Below are 18,150 nucleotides of genomic sequence, written 5' to 3'. Positions count from 1 at the left end.
TCCAACCATCACCAACAATAATGAATTATTTTATACAGGAGAGAGATTTTAAGAGAGAAAACATTTCATTGGTTTATTTCAAAGGAATATGCAGAGTTTCTAGCAATGATTGGAAGATGTTAGAACAATGGCACCATGAAATAATAATTCAGCTTATTTTTGTGTCGATGTGGTTAAGCACCAGAAGCTGTGTAGAGTTAACACTGCGTGTCTTAATTTTACATCATAGCACATGAACCTGTTAAAATCCTCTAAAAATGACTCGTTTCATAGTAAACAATTTAAAGCACCAAACTGAGTGATTCTACCAAGGTTAACACCTAACCAAAACATCTCTTTATGTATTTAAAACTATAAAACTTTTATTTTTGCTTAAAATGTGCACCTTCTACCAATTGTCAAAATATAGTCACAGTTAAGAAATACCCACCCCCCATTTTTTTTTTTGTTTTACCTCAGCCTTCAGATGGGTGAGATGAAGATATAGTAAACGACAACATGACTTTCTTTTAAGAGCACCTTGAAAAAATACACTGCACTCGCAAAGGCATTAAGAAGGGGAGAAAAGCCTTCAGACCCAATGGTTATAGGGCCCCGCAACATGTGTGAGAGCATAAGGGGACACGGTGACAACATTGTCATGGGTTAATGTCAACGCTTTGTGGGAAGGAATCTGGTTAAATTCATTAACTTCAGTGGACAGTTCAGGACCCTCGTTAGCTGCCTGGTCTTTCTGCTCGGAGGCTTTAGTTTTCTTATTCTTTGCTTCTTTTGCCTCGAACTTAATCTTGTTTAGTTCGAAACCGTGTTGGGGCTTATTCAGGTTTTTGTGCTGGTAGAAGACAAGAGAGAGGCGTGTAGGGTGATTCCGGTTGGGGTGTTCGACAGGAGTCGTGGCGTGAAGCTCTCGCCTGGCGCACTCGATCAGAACAGAGCCGTGGGCGGGCGCTATGGCCACCCCACCAACACTGGCATCCAGGAAGATGTGCTCACTGTCTGACCAATACTCAACAATGTGGGGAAGTTTCTCCTCAGCAGGTGACAAGGGGTCGTCTGATAGGGGGTCGTCTGATGGAGGCTCATCTGCTTCAGAATGCTGCTCGTCTTCTTCCGCCAGAGAAGAAGCAAGTTCATGAGGAGAAGGGATGAATGGGGGCTGCTGGTTTGGCTGATTACAAGTTAGCTGCTCAGATGGACCAGTGGGAGGCTCAGAATAACCCAGGGAATCTGTCATGGGAGTAGACAAGGTGGAAAGAGGAACCATTTCACCAGGCTGTGCAATTTCAGCACATTCCCCAGCAGCTACATTAGCACCACTGTGTCTCGCAGAAGGCATTGTGCAGTGGGGATTGCTACCTCTCTCTGAAAACCCGTACGAAACTGATGCATCGTTCTTAAGAGGAACTGTTGTGACCGAAGCAGTCTTAGGGGACCAGGAGAAGCCTGGAGCTAAGTTTGCCTCTTTCACTGGGTGAGGAATGGATGGGGTCGGTGAGTAGGTTTTAGTGTTGTCCGAACCTTTGAAGATAAGGTGGGGTTCAGTTTCACTTTTTATTTCAGGTTGCACAGTCTCTGTTTTATTCCCTAAACAGAGAAAAGGACACCAAATGTGAAGATAAATACAAACTACTTTTGGTAGTTGTTGTCTTTAAACAGTATTTTTAAAGAGAAGTACAAAGAATAATAGAACAAAACACTGATGATGGCAGTGTTGGCCAGCTTTGTTCTATTTACTTTAAGCCTGACATATGCACACGTTAAAAATTGTAGGTAGTTTAGGTATGCTTTTTCACCCAATATTTTTTTCTTAAAGAGCTATTTACTTTGGAAATAATCATAAATAAGTTCACAAATTTAGCCAGAAGGATATCCATTGTCTAAAATGGTAAGATATTGGAAATGACCCAATTGGCTATGAAGTAAATATTAAAACCATACATCAGAATACAGTGCAAGTGATAATATGGTGACCAAGAGCAATATTTCACTACCCAAAGAGCTGTTTAGATACATTTTAGGTATTGCATGATCTCATTTTTGAAAATGTTAAAGAAAGTAACAGTTTATAAAGATTTCTGAGTAATGAAAGCATCATAACTGGCAAAGTTAATTATTAGGCAAAGAAAAGTCACATAAATAAGCTATTCCTACCCCTCAGAACAAGTGCATTTAAGCTCTGTTTCTTTCTCACAAAGTAGGTAGATCATTATTATGACATTGGACAAAAGGTGGGCCGTCTGCTCTGACATATCCACACAAACCTAACATCAAATGGAAACATTTTCCTTGAGGACATGCTCCCTGTTTTGATGTTCTAATAAAATGTTTGCAAGGCAAAAGCAGTAGATTTTAAGCACCAAGAAATAGCAAAAGTAAAGTTGTCTTGTTTTAAAATAATTAATTTAATAGTAAACATTTATCTAATTCAGAAGATCTGCAATTTTCCCTCAGATAATACAACCTGGAGACACAATAATTCTCATGTCTAAAGAGAACTTACATACAGGACCCAAGGAGTGGTATGTCAAGAAATCTGTGCTACTATCTGTGGCTGCATCTACTATTATAGAGGTTAAGTTGTCAACAAAGTACAACTCACAGGAAGGAAAGATTTAAAATATGATGAGTCTTTTATTGAATTGGAAAAACCTGTAAAAAAGCTTTCATGGGTAATATTACAAAAGGACAAGAAGTTTTAGGCCAAATATTGTGCATTTGGCTACTAATAGGATATATATATATATATATATATATATATATATATATATAAAAGTAGAGCATGTAAAGATGTTATTGGGGAATGACACAAAGATGAAAATGTTATGACTGCTGTTAACAAGCAGCATGGAACCAGATATGTGAATCTTAAAATAAACCTAAATTAATTATCTGTAAAGTGGAACTACAAGCAAAAAGGAATGATAATTGTCCCTTGCCTTGCCTCTTCACTATCTCTATTGAATCTTTCTCAGTGTTATATAAATGTCTGCACTGTCAGTTGTCTCATCTTAAACAAACAACTTCCCTTAAAAATATAAAAATCAATGAAGTTAAAGAATACACTGTAATTCTTAGTTTGAATGTCAGTTTAAATTCATAGTGTTTTTTTATTTTTTAGGCTCCTTGGAGGAATGGCTGATTTTAGATATGGGGCAGGATTACATAAGAGGAACCTGGAACATCTTGTCAGAACAGAAACTAAGGAAGTTATCAAAGACAATCGGGGTCGTGACAAAAGAATCAGAAGCCACCTTGAAGTGTTTCTACTGATCCAAGACAGGAATTTGAATAAAAGCATATGAATTTGAAGCTTTTTAAAGCATTTTCAAATACAGTGAAAAAAAAACCTTCTTAATATGCATTGAAATATAAACTATGTTAAAAAAAACATAAGTTCAAAATGATACTAAATTAAAAGAAAAAGAAAAACAATTGATCACACTGGAAGATGCTTGGGAAGTAACTTGTATTGTTAACACTGGTGAATAAAGGCAAATAGCTAAGCATTTATTCTGATTTCTTTAATCACCCATACCTCAGAATTAACAAGTTATTACAAGGACAATTTCTTTTTAAAAGAAGATTTTAAAAGTGGAAAAAGAATGACAAACTCCTAATGAAATAAAGAATATGTAATATGACCATAAGTGTTTCTAAAGCCATTAGGTAGAAAGCTGTTAGGGAACATTATAATCAGTGAATTAGGTTAACAACACCTGACCTAGTCTTTTTTCTTTCGGCTGTGTCATGCGGCATGTGGGATCTTAGTTCCCCTACCAGGGATCGAACCCGCACCACTTGCAGTGGAAGTGCTGAGTCTTAACCACTGGACCTCTGAGGAAGTCCCCTGGCCTAGTCTAAACATCACAAAAAGACACACCAAACACTATGTACTTCCTGATGTGAAGAAATAGGAGTATATAAATCACAGATATTGTTCTGGCCATAGTAATTTTTTTTTTTAAATTGAAGTTGAATTTGCCTCTATGGACAATGGTTTCTGCTATAATGAAAAGTGAAAAAACAAGGGAAAAGAGGAAAAGCAAGCTTTAAATTAAAAAAAAAAAAAAGGTATAGGAGACATATCAACTAAATATAATGTGTGACCTCGTTTGGATACTGATTTAAGCAAACCAAATGTAAAAAACAAAAAATCAATTAGGAGACAAGTGGAGCAATTTGAACACTGATTGGTATTAAGACGTTATCTGATTTTTGTTTGTTTTAGGTATTGTGGGTATAAAGATTCCTTCTCTTTTAGTGACACATAAAAGATGATTCAGTGGGTAAGATATGACTTTGTTACCAAAAAAAAAAAAAAAAAACACCAAAAAACTGCACAAGTCATGTCTTTATATTTTCATACCCATGTGGTCTGGGTAATGGTATAGATGACATAGAATGGCTATGTATTGAAAAACTTTTAAACTAGGAGCCTATGAGGGAAGTGGAATTCATTATGTAATTCACTCACTTTGTACATTTTTTTAAATTTCCATTTAAGGAAAAAAACCTCAACTCTATAACCTTCACTCCATTCAGTTAACCCCCTTTATAGCCAACATGCATGTCTTCCATTTCTCTCCCATTTCCCTATAAACCTACTTCCTTCATTCTCACCACTGTTCTGCAGACTCTGCTCTAGCAGTCGTCTTCAAATGTAATGATAAAATCTCAGTTTTCCTCTCAATTGCCACAGGAGCAGCATTTGACAGGGCTGATCACTCCTCTCTGTGGTTTCACACCTACCACACCACGCCTTCCCAGTCTAAGCCTCTCTTGCTCGTTCGTCCACATCTCCGAAACCTCTACAAATTGAAAATTCCCAGGATTTGTCCTCGATCAAGTTTCTTTTTCACCTCCTTCTCTGTGATTTCATTCACACTCAAGGCTTCAAATACCATCTCTATCCAGTTGACCTCTTAAATTTTATCTCCAGTCTGAACCTGTTCTCTGAATTACACTCTTATTCAACTGCTTACCTAACATCTAGACTTGAATGTCTACAGGTGTCTCGAACTTTTACCATGTCCAAAAGTGGGCCTCTGATTTCCCTCTTTATCTTGCCAAATCTGTTCTTCTCCCTCCTTTCCTCATGATAGTTGGTGGTTTAACCATCCTTCCAGTTTCTTCCAGCCAATAACATCAGGGTAAATCTTGACACTTTTTTTGGTCCACACTCCAGACTTAAATCTATCAGAAACCCCCAGGACTTCCCTGGTGGCGCAGTGGTTAAGAATCCACCTGCCAATGCAGGGGACACGGCATCGATCCCTAGTTCAGGAAGATCCCACATGCCACGGAGCAATGAAGCCCGTGTACCACAACTACTGAGCCTGCACTGTAGAGCCTGCAAGCCACAACTACCGAGCCCAAGTGCCACAACTACTGAAGCCCATGTGCCTAGAGCCTGTGCTCTGCAACGAGAAGCCACCACAGTGAGAAGCACACTCACTGCAACGAAGAGTAGCCCCCACTCCCCGCAACTAGAGAAAGCCTGTGCGCAGAAACGGAGACCCAACACAGCCAAAAATAAATAAATAAAATACAGTAATTAAAAAAAAAAAGAAAAGAAATCCCATTGACTCTACCTTAAAAACATCCAGAATCAGACATTTCTCCTGTCCTCCTCATTAGCCACTCTGGTCCAAGCTCCATCATCTCTTTCTTGAGTTGTTAGGATAGCCTGTTTATGATCACCCTACTATTCTATTCTCTACCCCACTTGACCCTAGTTTCAATCCAGTAACTGGGATGTTAGGTTTGAGTCAGATCATAGCCCTTCTCTACTTCTCACTCAAATATAGGCCAAAGTCTTGACAGCAATCTACAAAGCCCAAGATGAATTGCTCAGATGCCCCTCTTATCTCTCTGATCTCACATCCTACAATTCTCCCCATTTCACACTGTGCTCCAACCATACTGGCCTCTTTGCTTACATCAAGTATTCAAGGTAAATTCCTGTCTCCTGAACTTTGCACTTGCCACTTCTTCTACCTGGAATGCTATTTCTCCAAATAAAAATATTGCTGATCCTCATTTCCTTTAGGACTTTACTCAAATGCCTCATTCTCAGTGAATCCTTTTTTGACAACCCTATTCAAATGGAATTCTTTCACAGCACTATGTCCCCTCTTATTCACTGCTACATTTCCGATACCTAGAACAGTTCAAAGTAGTGCGCAGTAGTATTTGTTGAATGGACTACTTAAACTGATGCTAAAGCTGATGAAGAAAAAAAAAAGCTGATGAAGTAAGACTTCAAGGAAGTGATGTCATTTTATGTATGCTGAGAAGGGGCTTTGCTTCAAAATAGCTGGGGAACAAACAATAAGAACATGTTTCGTTTTTGCTTTTTTTTAAAAAAAAGAATATAAATAGAGAAAAAAATACCAAGAAATACTGATGGGTCACCTTTTTGTTGGCTTTTAATTTTGGCAAGTACGTAGAAATATATTCACTGTCTTAGTTTAAACTCTAAACAAACTATATAAAAATAATTAGCTAACTTGATTGGTAGATATCTGATCTAAAGTTTTTCTTTTCATAATGCCTCTCTCCTAAGAGAGTAGCAAAGATAAAAAAGAAAAATAAGCTGCAAAGACAAGTGCAAACCGAACTGCCAGTGAAAGTTGTGCACAGAAAATTAGCAGGCTCAATAAGCCTTACCTAAAAGTGGCAGCGATGAAGCCTTACTGTTGTTTGTCATTGAATTATTCTTCCGCTTGATTCGAGGAATAAATTTCTTTTCCACAGCCCTTATCTTATGTGCGAGAACCTCTGTCATCATTGCTGCTCTCTTCTTCCCAGAACGAGGAACTGGCTGAGTAAATCGTGTTCTTTTTCTGCGGTGGGGTGCGAGGACCACGATGGCCCCAGATTTGATCTTGGCTTCCATTCCGTCCCTTGAGCCAAACTCATCTGTGTCTGAAAGTTTATAAAGAGGAAGTACATGCAGCTGCTCATCTTGAGGAATAACACCAAATGAGCGGTTATCTTCTCGTGTTAAAGTGCAGACCTGATAGGAAGAAAACATGAAATGGGAACTAGAGATCCCGCACATTCATAATAGTTATTCCTACCTTCTTATTGTTGCCATTGTGAAAGGGAACTGTTTTCAGTTGGTTACTGCTGGTATATTCATTCATTTTGGAAAAACATTTTATATATCAAGCCACTCAATGCTTTTCAATTTGAATAACTTATCAACTGTTTGTAAGCAGACCAGTATAATGTTGAGTTGATTTTGTAAGTACATATTATACATGTTTATGCATTTTATAATATTTTAAATTGCCTCCTTTGTTACATTCCATCTTATTTCATTGCCTAAGTTAAGGAACAGTCACTAAATTGTTCACTACCTTCATATTAAATATTAACTAATAAAAAGATATTACTTTAGCTTATAAATCACACTATTTCTTAATATTTAAATAATGTGGACTTCCCTGGTGGCACAGTGGTTAAGTATCCACCTGCCAATGCAGGGGACACGGGTTCGAGCCCTGGTCCGGGAAGGTCCCACATGCCGTGGAGCAACTAAGCCCGTGTGCCACAACTACCGATCCTGTGTGCCACAACTACTGAAGCCTGCGCGCCTAGAGCCCATGCTCCACAACAAGAGAAGCCACCGCAATGAGAAGCCCGCACACCGCAACGAAGAGTAGCCCTCGCGCAGCAACAAAGACCCAACACAGCCAAAAATAAATAAATAATTAAATAATTAAAAACAAAAAACAAAAAACAAAAACATGAGAAGAGGAACTAAAATTTAGTTTGACTTTGAACCTAGTCTAACCTGATCACTAATATTCTCTAATGAAGCAACTCATATAAAATGTACTAGCCAAGCATGATGTTGAATCACTCTTCGGCTAAGATTCATCTGGATGGATTTATAAAATTTCAGCATTTGGAAATAACATTGGTCTCAGAGACCATAGTCAACATCAGTGAAAAGGTGTGATAGGCAAAAAGTTGTTTTGGCTCCTTAATCTGTTACTGATAGACCTCACTGAGCAAATAAGGAAGGAAGGCTGCCTTTTGATGGATCAGACTGTACACTTCCAATCAAAATGTAATAATCATAGCTATGTCTTCTAAGAGGCCAAAATGGTGTAGTGCAGAAATAGAGGCAATCACTCTCTGTTAATCTGTTTTACTAGGTAAGAAGATAACTACTTGAAGCAAACTCATTTCCCTTATAAAAGGACTATTGCATGATTTTTCCTGAGGTCTTCTCCTTAATTTAAGATTATCTTGATTGACTTCTTGCTATGGGCATGTGATTCTTTTCATGGCTATAAACATAGTATGCACATATACGTGCAAATATTTCTTCTAAATATTTCTACAAACTAGTACTAAGAACCAATATTAATAAAAAGGATGGTAAATTTGGCACAGTTCCCTCACAAAAAACCTGAAGTACAGATGGCAAGAAACATTAAGTTGCTTAACTTCCTACCTACCAGTTTGATAGCACAGAGTGGTTGCTTCGAATAATCATGTAGTTCTACAACCCAACAAATCTACCACAATTAAATGTATAATTCAAGACTTTCAACAAAGTATTTCAGGCTGGTTCTATAACTTTTTGGGAGCACTATCGATATATACTATGTGGAACAGACATAAAATAGGATTTGTCACAATAATCATCCTTAAGGACCTCAGCTTGAGCGTACAGTGATGGAGCCTTTAGAATCAAAAGCCACCCAGGTACATACCACCGTGCTCCCATTATTCATGTTGTGAATATCCCTGTGGGGGTGGGCACAGAAGTCTAGGCAAGCAGTGACCCCAGAGAAAGGACGACCTTCTTTCTTGCCAAGCCGACATTCTTGAGCAACGTGTTCAAGCGCCACCTGAAAAATAAAGTATGACCCACGGTTTTAAGAGATAGAAAGAATCACCTTCAACAAAGAGTAAAACTCACTTTCTGACAAAGTTTATGAGTTAATTACACTTTATAATTTCAGAGATATCTGACACTACAGTATATTATTTTAGTGATTGTCTAGTTTAGTAATATTCAGGGTAAAGAATTTGAGACTACATGGATTAAAATGGTAATTACTGAAGGCAAGGTGAGGGCATTAATACCTGCTGGTGGTGGATAAACAAGAACAGTAGCCTGAAATATTTCATTAAGAAGAAAGAAAAATACAGTGCTTTGATCATTTATCCAGTTTTCAATGTCTATAAAAAGTAGATGTACATATATATTCATGAACCAGTACAGAAAGTAAGTTAATAACTTTTTTAAACGAAAGGTTGGAATTTAACAGAGAGCTTGTTGTTCATGATAATACAAATAAATATTTTAATTTTTATTAAATATTTTTAAAATATGGACTTCTGGTTATGTTTCTGTTTTTGTTTTTGGTTGCGCCACTCTGCTTGCAGGATCTTAGCTCACCAACCAGGGATTGAACCAAGGCCCTCGGCAGTAAAAGCACAGAGTCCTAACCACTGGACTGCCAGGGAATTCCCTGATTATGTTTAAAATTAGGTATTTTACACACTTATTTTCTCCTTTCTCTGATATATGATTTGCAATTATTTTCTCCCAATCTGTGGTTGTCTTTTCATTTTCTTTTTTAAAACAATGTGTTCCGCCAACTCAGTTTTATTGAGGTATTCCTGACATACAACATATGTAAGATTAAGGTGTACAATGTGATGATTAGATACATGTATGTATTACAAAATGATTACCACAATAAGGTTAGTGAACATTGCAATCCGTTCACATAATTACGATTATTTGGTGTGTAGAAGTAACATTTAGGATGTCTTTAAAACATTTAAGTATATAATACAGTATTGTTAATTATAGCCACCAAGCTGTGCACCAGATCCCCAGGTCATATTTAACTTATAGGTGGGAGTTTGTACCCCTTGACCAACATCTCCCCATCTCCACCACTTCCCAATTACTTTCTTGATGATGCATTTCTGCTTTTATAAGTTTTATTCCTAGAAACAATCATAACTTTGTCACTCTGGAGATTTAATTCAATTGCCATAATAGACTTTTTAAAAAACACTAGACAATTTTTTAAGCTGTCTGATAAAAGATCTACATTAAGTTCAGATTTGAAAAAATTTTCTATTAACAATGACATTGTTTAGATATAAATTTCAACCATGTTTAAGAGTACTGTATAAGGAACCAAAACATACCTGGTTTTGGTAAGCAACTGGAGCGTACTGCTTATAAATTGGAGCTAATTCTGTAGCCAAACTCTGTAAATTATCTTCAAGGTTTTTTTCCTATAGGAAGAGACAGTCCATAAAAGTTGTTTCATAATAACATTAAGAAGAGTGATGAGTTTATTATATAACGTATGAAAATGAATTATACATCATTGCTGATGTGTGGTTGATGCACGGTTCATACTTACCCAGATAAAAGAGCTACCATAGAAAATGATATGGATTGTTTTCATAAAATCTAAACTATTAGTCATTATTATGCTTGAATTTAGTCTTTTGAAATTAAAAGTCTATGTTATCAGCTAATGAGAAATCTAACTGGTGTTAGAGGTAAGTTGCAAAACTGCTCATGTTGTTAAAAACAAGAACCATATTTCATATCTATTCAATAGTACAGGGCACTTGAAGTAAATCAAGACAATTTTCCTGCTAACAAGTGGAGACTTGGAAGAATTCTGACAGTGAAACAAGTTTCTATAACAGAGATGGGAGAGCAACACACATAAGGCACATACTGTGTATCAGATCCTGTGTTAAGAGCTTCAAACGTAATAAGTAGGCAATGGGCTGTCTAAAACCAGTGTTTTCTTTTCTACACAGGAATGGCTATAAATTGAGGAAGATTTGATAGAACTGTGGAGAAGCCTTAACACCATTTCAAGATTCTAGATTCTAATGACAGTAGAAACATGTAAGATTTTTTCAAAGGAAAACCGTCATGACAAGAATATTAAAAATGTCACTGATGACAGCATGAGGTTCGAAGGAGAGAAAGGAGCCTTTGGCAACAATAGTTGGAAAACCATTGTGGTAGTTTTTCAGAGATGATTATATCCTGAATCAAGTCAGAGACTTGATAAATGATCAGTCACATCTAAGGAAGACAAGTGATGGAGAACTGACAGCAAGGATGAATGAAGGATTTAAGAAGGTTTGAAGGCTTCTGCCTCATTTGAGATCTGATGGATGCCTAGAACTCAGGAAGGAAGCCTTCGTGTGGACCAGTTCACCTCTGGTATGAGCAGACTATTATAAAAACCAAAGCCAATGTAGACATAGGAAGTTAATTCTTGAGTGCTTTTTAACAAGCCTCAGTCTTGGCAACTGCAAAGCATCAGTGATAAGCCTTTTGGTTTCCTACTCATTTATGTTGGTGCTTTCATTGAAAAGGATATTCATGTATATAGGGTCTATATCTAGATTGCTCTGTTCCATTCATCTGCCTAATTATGTATTTGTTACTCAATGTAGCTTAATAAATATAGTCAGAGAGGTCAGACCCCTACTTTAAAAACACTTCCTAGCTATACTCACACATTTATTATAAATTTGAGGAAAACTTAGGAATTATTATTTAAATGCCTATTAAAAAGACTATTATATTTTATAACACTTGGAATATTGGGTGGGGTAATTGTGTTTTACTGCTAATAGAATATTAAGAATCATTCAGTGTCACAAGTCAGACTGGGCAATTTGTCATCTTATGGAATATCTCATTTATTATGTGGAAATGAAATGAAGTAGGCAAATAGAAGCTAATTAAATAAAACTTAAATAGATGATTATTAGTATCATTTTTGAATGTAGGTTCTTTATTCATATTGTAAAAATCCAGACTTTCTAATGGTTTCATTAGAATGAATGAGTATGTCGGATAGAGATTTCTTATCAGATCTTTACCTAATGGGGCTCACACCTACATCCCTCTGCCCTTCTCACCCTGTACTTCATCTCTAGGACCATCTTCTCCATATCAATGCCTACAATTACCACCTGGCCCACAGACCACCCCTTGAGCTTCAGGTTCTTATTAATGACCTGACAGCCTCACTTGGATTTCTCTTAGGAATCTCCAAGCCAATGCATCCAAACTGAATTAATAATCTGCCTTCTATAAACCTGGTCCTGTTTCAGCATATCCTATGTCAAGGAATAGTACCTAATTAAAAAAAATCTTTCCAGAACAACCACTGCTTATCATTTCTTCTGTCACAGCCATATTCTAAGTCACTACTATTCCTTCCCTGGACTGTTCTCATAGCTAGCCCATCTTGTTATACCAACTTTTGGCCAACTCCAATCCACAGAGCAGCCAGAAAGATCCCTTTTTAAAAAGAAAAGTTTAACTATATCACTCTCCGCCTTAAAATTCTTCAATGATCTTCCAAAATTCTTGACATGGTTTACAAGGTCCCTTATGCACCTCACTTTCCCTTGCCTGCTGTGCTTCACTGGCCATTTGTCAGTTCCTGGAAAGAGGAATGCTTCTTCCTGTATTATAAACACTACATAAACGTTACTCATTGTTAATAATAACCATAAGCAAAAACTGATCTTACATTCATTATATAATAGAGTTATTTGTTATAGAATAAAAATTTAACAGTCATGTCAATATAAATAATATATTTGTATACTAACAGCTTTATCAGATACTTATTTGGAAAAAAAAAAACTGGTTAATTTTAAGGGAGAATTCACATCTCATTATCAAGTGTTCTGACCTTTGAACATGGTACCTTCTCATTATCAGGTATTTTATATGTCCTTTTAGTAATTTTTATAGTTTTCTCCCTAAAGTTCTGATAAACTTCTTGTTAGATTTCTTCTAAGGTACTTTATCTGCAAAAGATAGTTCTCTGTCTAGAGTCATTTCCTTCTTTTATTACAGTAAATGGGAGCTCTAGAAAAACCAAATAATTTTGATTGCCTCTTTAAAGGGATTATTTATTTATTCTGAGCTTTCCTTGTATATTATATTCCTTGTATTATAGATACAATTAGATTAATTCCTGCTGTTTTAACAATTCCTATTTATCCTGTATCCTAATGATTTTTTAAACTAACTTTGCTGACTGATGAATGGATTTTTTTTCCACCACTAGTTCAAATGTTATAAATTCTATTCGTATTCATCTAAAAAATTTTTAAACATACACTTTTCAAATATGTTTTTCTGACAATATCTAGAGCAGTGTTTTCCAAGCTGTGGGTCATGACTCTTTAGTGGGCCATGAAATCAGTTTAGTAGGTCAAAACTAGCGTTTAAAAGAGAAATGAAATTTCATAAAAAATATTTTACTCAATCATAGTGATCCTCAGCAATAACTATATAGGATATATTAACTTTTTAATATCTACATATTATCTTTGCTACATATAATAAGGTGAAGTATTGTTTTGTGATAGTTTTATTTATTTACTTGAATATATATATGTCTGTATAGTTGTTTGTAATATAAAATGTTTTTTACTCGTGGTCACAGCACAAAGTTTGAAAAACACTGATCTTGGAGTTAATCAGTATCTAAATCCTCCCAACTCCAAACAAGCACAAAACATTACCACACTTAGTTTATATAGGTGCCCCACCCCCTCCCACTACCTACCCACCCCTGATTTGATAAGAGTATTGAATTATACTTATTGTTATTTCAATTAAAAAATGTAAGTACTCAACTTATTTAAACTTAACAGTAAGGTTGACTAATTTCTTTGCTCACCATGGCCTCGTGTTCCGGACAGATTGGTTCCGGTTTCATATATCTTCTTTCTGGATTACGTCCTTTAGTAATTCTTTCATAGTAGTGCTGTGGGTAGTAAACTTACTGAGTCTTTGAAATGTTGGCAAATAGCTTTATTTATTCTTCCTACTTTGGCTGGGTATAAAAGTCTAGATTTTTTTAAACAGTGATTCTCTTTGGGGTTAGGGGAGAAGAAGGAGGGAGCCAGGGACAATTGGAATTTGGGTTGATAGTTAAAGACTTTACCTAAATTATTTAGAATTTTAAACTATTTTCATATATATATATATATATACATATAGTTACTATTTTGTCACTACTTGTTAATATTTAATTTTTTTACAATTAAAAATTTTTTTTAAAGGAATGTACTTATATATTCATTGTGCAATTCATAAGTAAAAAGGACACTTACGTGTAAGGGAGAACTTGGATCAATTCTAAATCTTCTAGGACTTGGGCTTCTACCAAATTTGCAGCCATTGAAATACATACTCCAAGAACAGCCAAAAGAGAAGGAAGCTCCGCAAGTCTCTGGATCAATTCCTTGACATGTACAGGTACGACTGTAAGATGGTAATTGCAAGGGAATGAACTGATAAAGTAGGACAATACCTCAAATAGAACATTTCAGGTTCATATAACTATAGAAGTATAGATGGATAATGAAATGATTTTAACACATCTATTTTATTACTTATTTAAAGTAGTGCTATGTTAACAACACAAGGCTAACTGTACTTGAATATAACTAAATCTTCAATTGAAATGTTTGTTCAAGATTGTAAATCCAAATAAAAGGCAACAAACTATACAGATCTGATATATCCGTAACTTGTTTGATTTGGAGATGTCCAAGGAAGGGAAATAAAGGGCCGGGATTTCAATCCTAGATTGTTTTCCTGTCAGAAGTGAAAATTAAAGCATCTCATTATCTCTTTGGACTTCATCCTTCCTTTGTAAAATGACATTGATATACTCCTGTGAGGACTGATTAAGGATAATATGTGTTGTCTGTGAAATCACTTTGTCAATTTTAAAGAAAGCCTTTATAAATGTCATGAGAAAAAATTGAGGAGGAAGCTCGTTTTATTCAGTGACTGAGCAATTTTATAACCTTGGCGGCATTTCTGAAACCCCAAAACGACTCTATACTAAGGATGACAATGATAAGAACATACATACAAAGATGTGAAACCAAAGAAGGAATGTACATCCTTGTGGTTCCTATTTGCATAACACTTGAAACTTCTAATAGTATGGAATTAGTACTTATACGACTTAAAGATACAAACAGGAACTTCCCTGGTGGCGCAGTGGTTAAGAATCTGCCTGCCAATGCAGGGGACACGGGTTCAATCCCTGGTCCGGGAAGATCCCACATGCCGCGGAGCAACTAAGCCCGTGTGCCACAACTACTGAGCCTGCGCTCTAGAGCCCACGAGCCACAACTACTGAGCCCACATGCCACAACTACTGAAGCCCGCGAGCCTAGAGCCCGTGCTCCACAACAAGAGAAGCCACCACAATGAGAAGCCCGTGCACTGCAACGAAGAGCAGCCCCTGCTCGCCACAACTAGAGAAAGCCCGCACGGAGCAATGAAGACCGAGTGCAGACAAAAATAAATAAATAAATAAATAAATTACTTAAATAAAAAAATACAATTAAAAAAACACATTTTTAAAAAACAGTGAGTAAAAAGAATATAGAAATTTAGAGATCAAAACTGTAAGTATTTTTGGACTCCCCCTGGTGGTCCAGTGGTAAAGAATCCGCCTTACAATGCAGGGGATGTGGGTTTGATCCCTGGTCAGGAAATTAAGATCCCACATGCTGCGGGGCAGCTAAGCCCGAGTGCCACAACTACTGAGCTCACACACCTTAACTGGAGCCGGCGTGCCGCAAACTACAGAGCCCACGTGCTCTGGAACCTGTGCGCCACAACTACAGAAGAGAAGACCCGCATGCCACAACTAGAGAGAAGCCTGAGAACCACTAGGAAGAGCCCGCGTGGCACAACGACAGATCCCGCATGCCTCAAAGAAGATCCCGTGTGCTGCAACTAATACCCGACAGAGCCAAAAATAAATTAAATAAATAAAATCTTAAAAAAAAAAACCTAAGTATTTTTAGTTGTGAAAGTCAGGAAAATGTCTGATATATTTGAATATAAAAAGGATCATTTAAGACACTGAAGGAAAAAAAGGGAGGAATAGTTCAAATATTCTAACTTCCACTAAGATGGAATATATGATTTTAAAGGGGAAAAAGATTACAATAACTTGAAAAGGAAGAAAAATAGGATATAGATAGGATCAAAGAAGGTAAATTTGAAATTGCAGAATTTCAAAGAAGTTGCCAAACAAGTAGAAAAATGTAGTTTAACTCTTAACTGTGAGACCTAAAAGTTTCTATTAAACAGTCAACATCACCAATGATGAGACAAATAGACTTAAAATAGCTCCTAATATTATGGCCTGCCAATAATTCCTGAATTGAATTAAATCAGGAAGAAACAATCCTACAATCCAAAATTGAGCAAAGTCTATAAAATTAGCCTGTCCTTTTCAAAAAGGAAATGCCATGAAACACAAAAAAAGACTGAGATAAAAGGATTAAGAGACCCAAAAGACAGAACAACTCAATCCATCAAATCATGGGTAGGGGAAAATTAGTATGAAGTATTACTGGAGAATAGATGATATTTGAATTAGAGAATAATATTTTATCTAAGTGAAACTACCTGGTTTTGATAATTGTACTGGTGTTAAGTAAGAGAATGTCCTCATTCTTAGAAAACACCCTCTGAAGTATTATTTAGGGGGAAAAGTCACAAAGTTTGCAACTAGTTCACAAATTATTCCGAAAGAAAGTATAGAAAATCAATAATGATAATAACATGTAAGCTTGTGTGTATGTGTGACCATGTGTATAAGTGTAAATGTAACAAACCGTTAACATTTGTGGAATCTAGGTAAGGGGTATATAAGAGTTCACTGAAATATTCTTGCATCATTTCTGTAAATATAAAATTTTTAAAAAGCGATAGGCTGGATCTACATTGAGTGAAATAGAATAAAACTATTTATGAATTCTTGGGAAAAATAAGTTTATATGTATATCATTTAGAACTGTTTCTCTATACAAGAAGTATTATTATTATTGTGAATCCACATAACAAAATAGAGACATTAAAAATGATGTATACAACTAATATGTATAAAATAGGTAAGTAATAAGAAACTGCTGTATAAAAAACAAAATAAAATTCAAAAATTCAAAAATTAAATGATGTATACATACTTGGGATTAGGAAGAGTAACAAAAATATAATGAAATGATTTTAAACATAAAGGAATATTCTGGAAGGTACACAAATAATCTTGTGTGGAGGTTAGAGAGTGAATGATATATATTTTGTTTATAATTTGTATAATGACATTTCTTTTAAAAAAGAAAGAACTTTATGAGGAAAACTACACAAAACACTTTTGAAGAACATAAAAATAAACTTTAACAAATGGAAAGAAAAACCATATTATAGGACTGGAAGATTCAATATCATAACAATGTCAGTTTATTCTAAGTTAATTTAATGCAATCCCATTAAAAATACCATTAGATTTACCTTAAAACTAGACAAATTGATTGTAAAGTTCATTTGGAAGCACAAACATAAAATAACAAAGAAAGCCTTGAAAAAGAGCAAGAATAGTGAGCTAGCCTTACCAAATATTAAAATATATTATAATGCCTCTATAATTTAAAAAATGTGGTACTAGTACGTAAAAAGACCAGACAGTGATACAGAATTCATATAAAAGAGAGGACTCCATTATATACAGTTTTTGTATAAGGTAGTATTTCAAATCAAGAGGAAAAGAAGTACTCTTTAGTAAGTAGTATTGGGATAAATGGAAAAAAGAATAGAAATGGATCTCCTCTTCCCACTTCTGTCCAGCATAAATTGGAAATGCATCAGAGATTTACATTTTAAAAATTTCCAATTTCAACAATAAAAGAAAACATGGGTGAATTATTCTATAACTCATGTGAGAGAAAAATGTTCTCAAATACCACTCAAAATTCAGACACAATAAGGGGAAAGATAGATACAATAAATTACATTAAAAAGAAAACTTGTGCAAAAGGTGACATAGCAGAAGTAAAAAGACAAATATCAAAGTGGCAAAAGCATTTAGAAATTAAATCACAAAGGGAGAGAAAAAATGAATACTCCTTTTGAAATAGGGGGTAGAATAATTACAGATGGCTGACCATAAAAAAGGACAAAATAATGCCATTTGTAGCAACATGGATACAACTAGAGATTATCATACTAAGTGAAGTAAGACAGAAAGAAAAAGACAAATACCATGTGATATCACTTACATATGG

At 35.6% G+C, this 18,150-nt stretch overlaps 1 protein-coding gene across 7 annotated transcripts in view; it reads right to left on the bottom strand.

Moving 5' to 3' along the window:
* TET1 (tet methylcytosine dioxygenase 1) overlaps window positions 1-18,150 on the bottom strand; it is a 128,487-nt gene continuing 110,337 nt past the window's right edge. For 6 of the 7 annotated variants that reach the window (XM_068547694.1, XM_068547697.1, XM_068547696.1 and 3 more), the window contains 6 exons: window positions 14,167-14,317; window positions 13,731-13,817; window positions 10,192-10,281; window positions 8,733-8,870; window positions 6,670-7,018; window positions 1-1,584 (listed from right to left, as the gene is read on the bottom strand). In XM_068547694.1, the coding sequence (XP_068403795.1) occupies window positions 572-1,584; window positions 6,670-7,018; window positions 8,733-8,870; window positions 10,192-10,281; window positions 13,731-13,817; window positions 14,167-14,317 (1,828 nt within the window). In that variant the 3' untranslated portion in view covers window positions 1-571. The remainder of the gene's footprint in view (window positions 1,585-6,669; window positions 7,019-8,732; window positions 8,871-10,191; window positions 10,282-13,730; window positions 13,818-14,166; window positions 14,318-18,150) is intronic. The other variant, XM_068547698.1, reaches the window with a different exon arrangement.

The sequence above is a fragment of the Eschrichtius robustus genome, chromosome 7, assembly GCF_028021215.1.
Source record: "Eschrichtius robustus isolate mEscRob2 chromosome 7, mEscRob2.pri, whole genome shotgun sequence".
Classification (NCBI taxonomy): Eukaryota; Metazoa; Chordata; class Mammalia; order Artiodactyla; family Eschrichtiidae; genus Eschrichtius; species Eschrichtius robustus.
The sequence above is the reverse complement of the archived record's forward strand: the minus strand, read 5'-3'. Positions and strand labels throughout refer to the sequence as shown.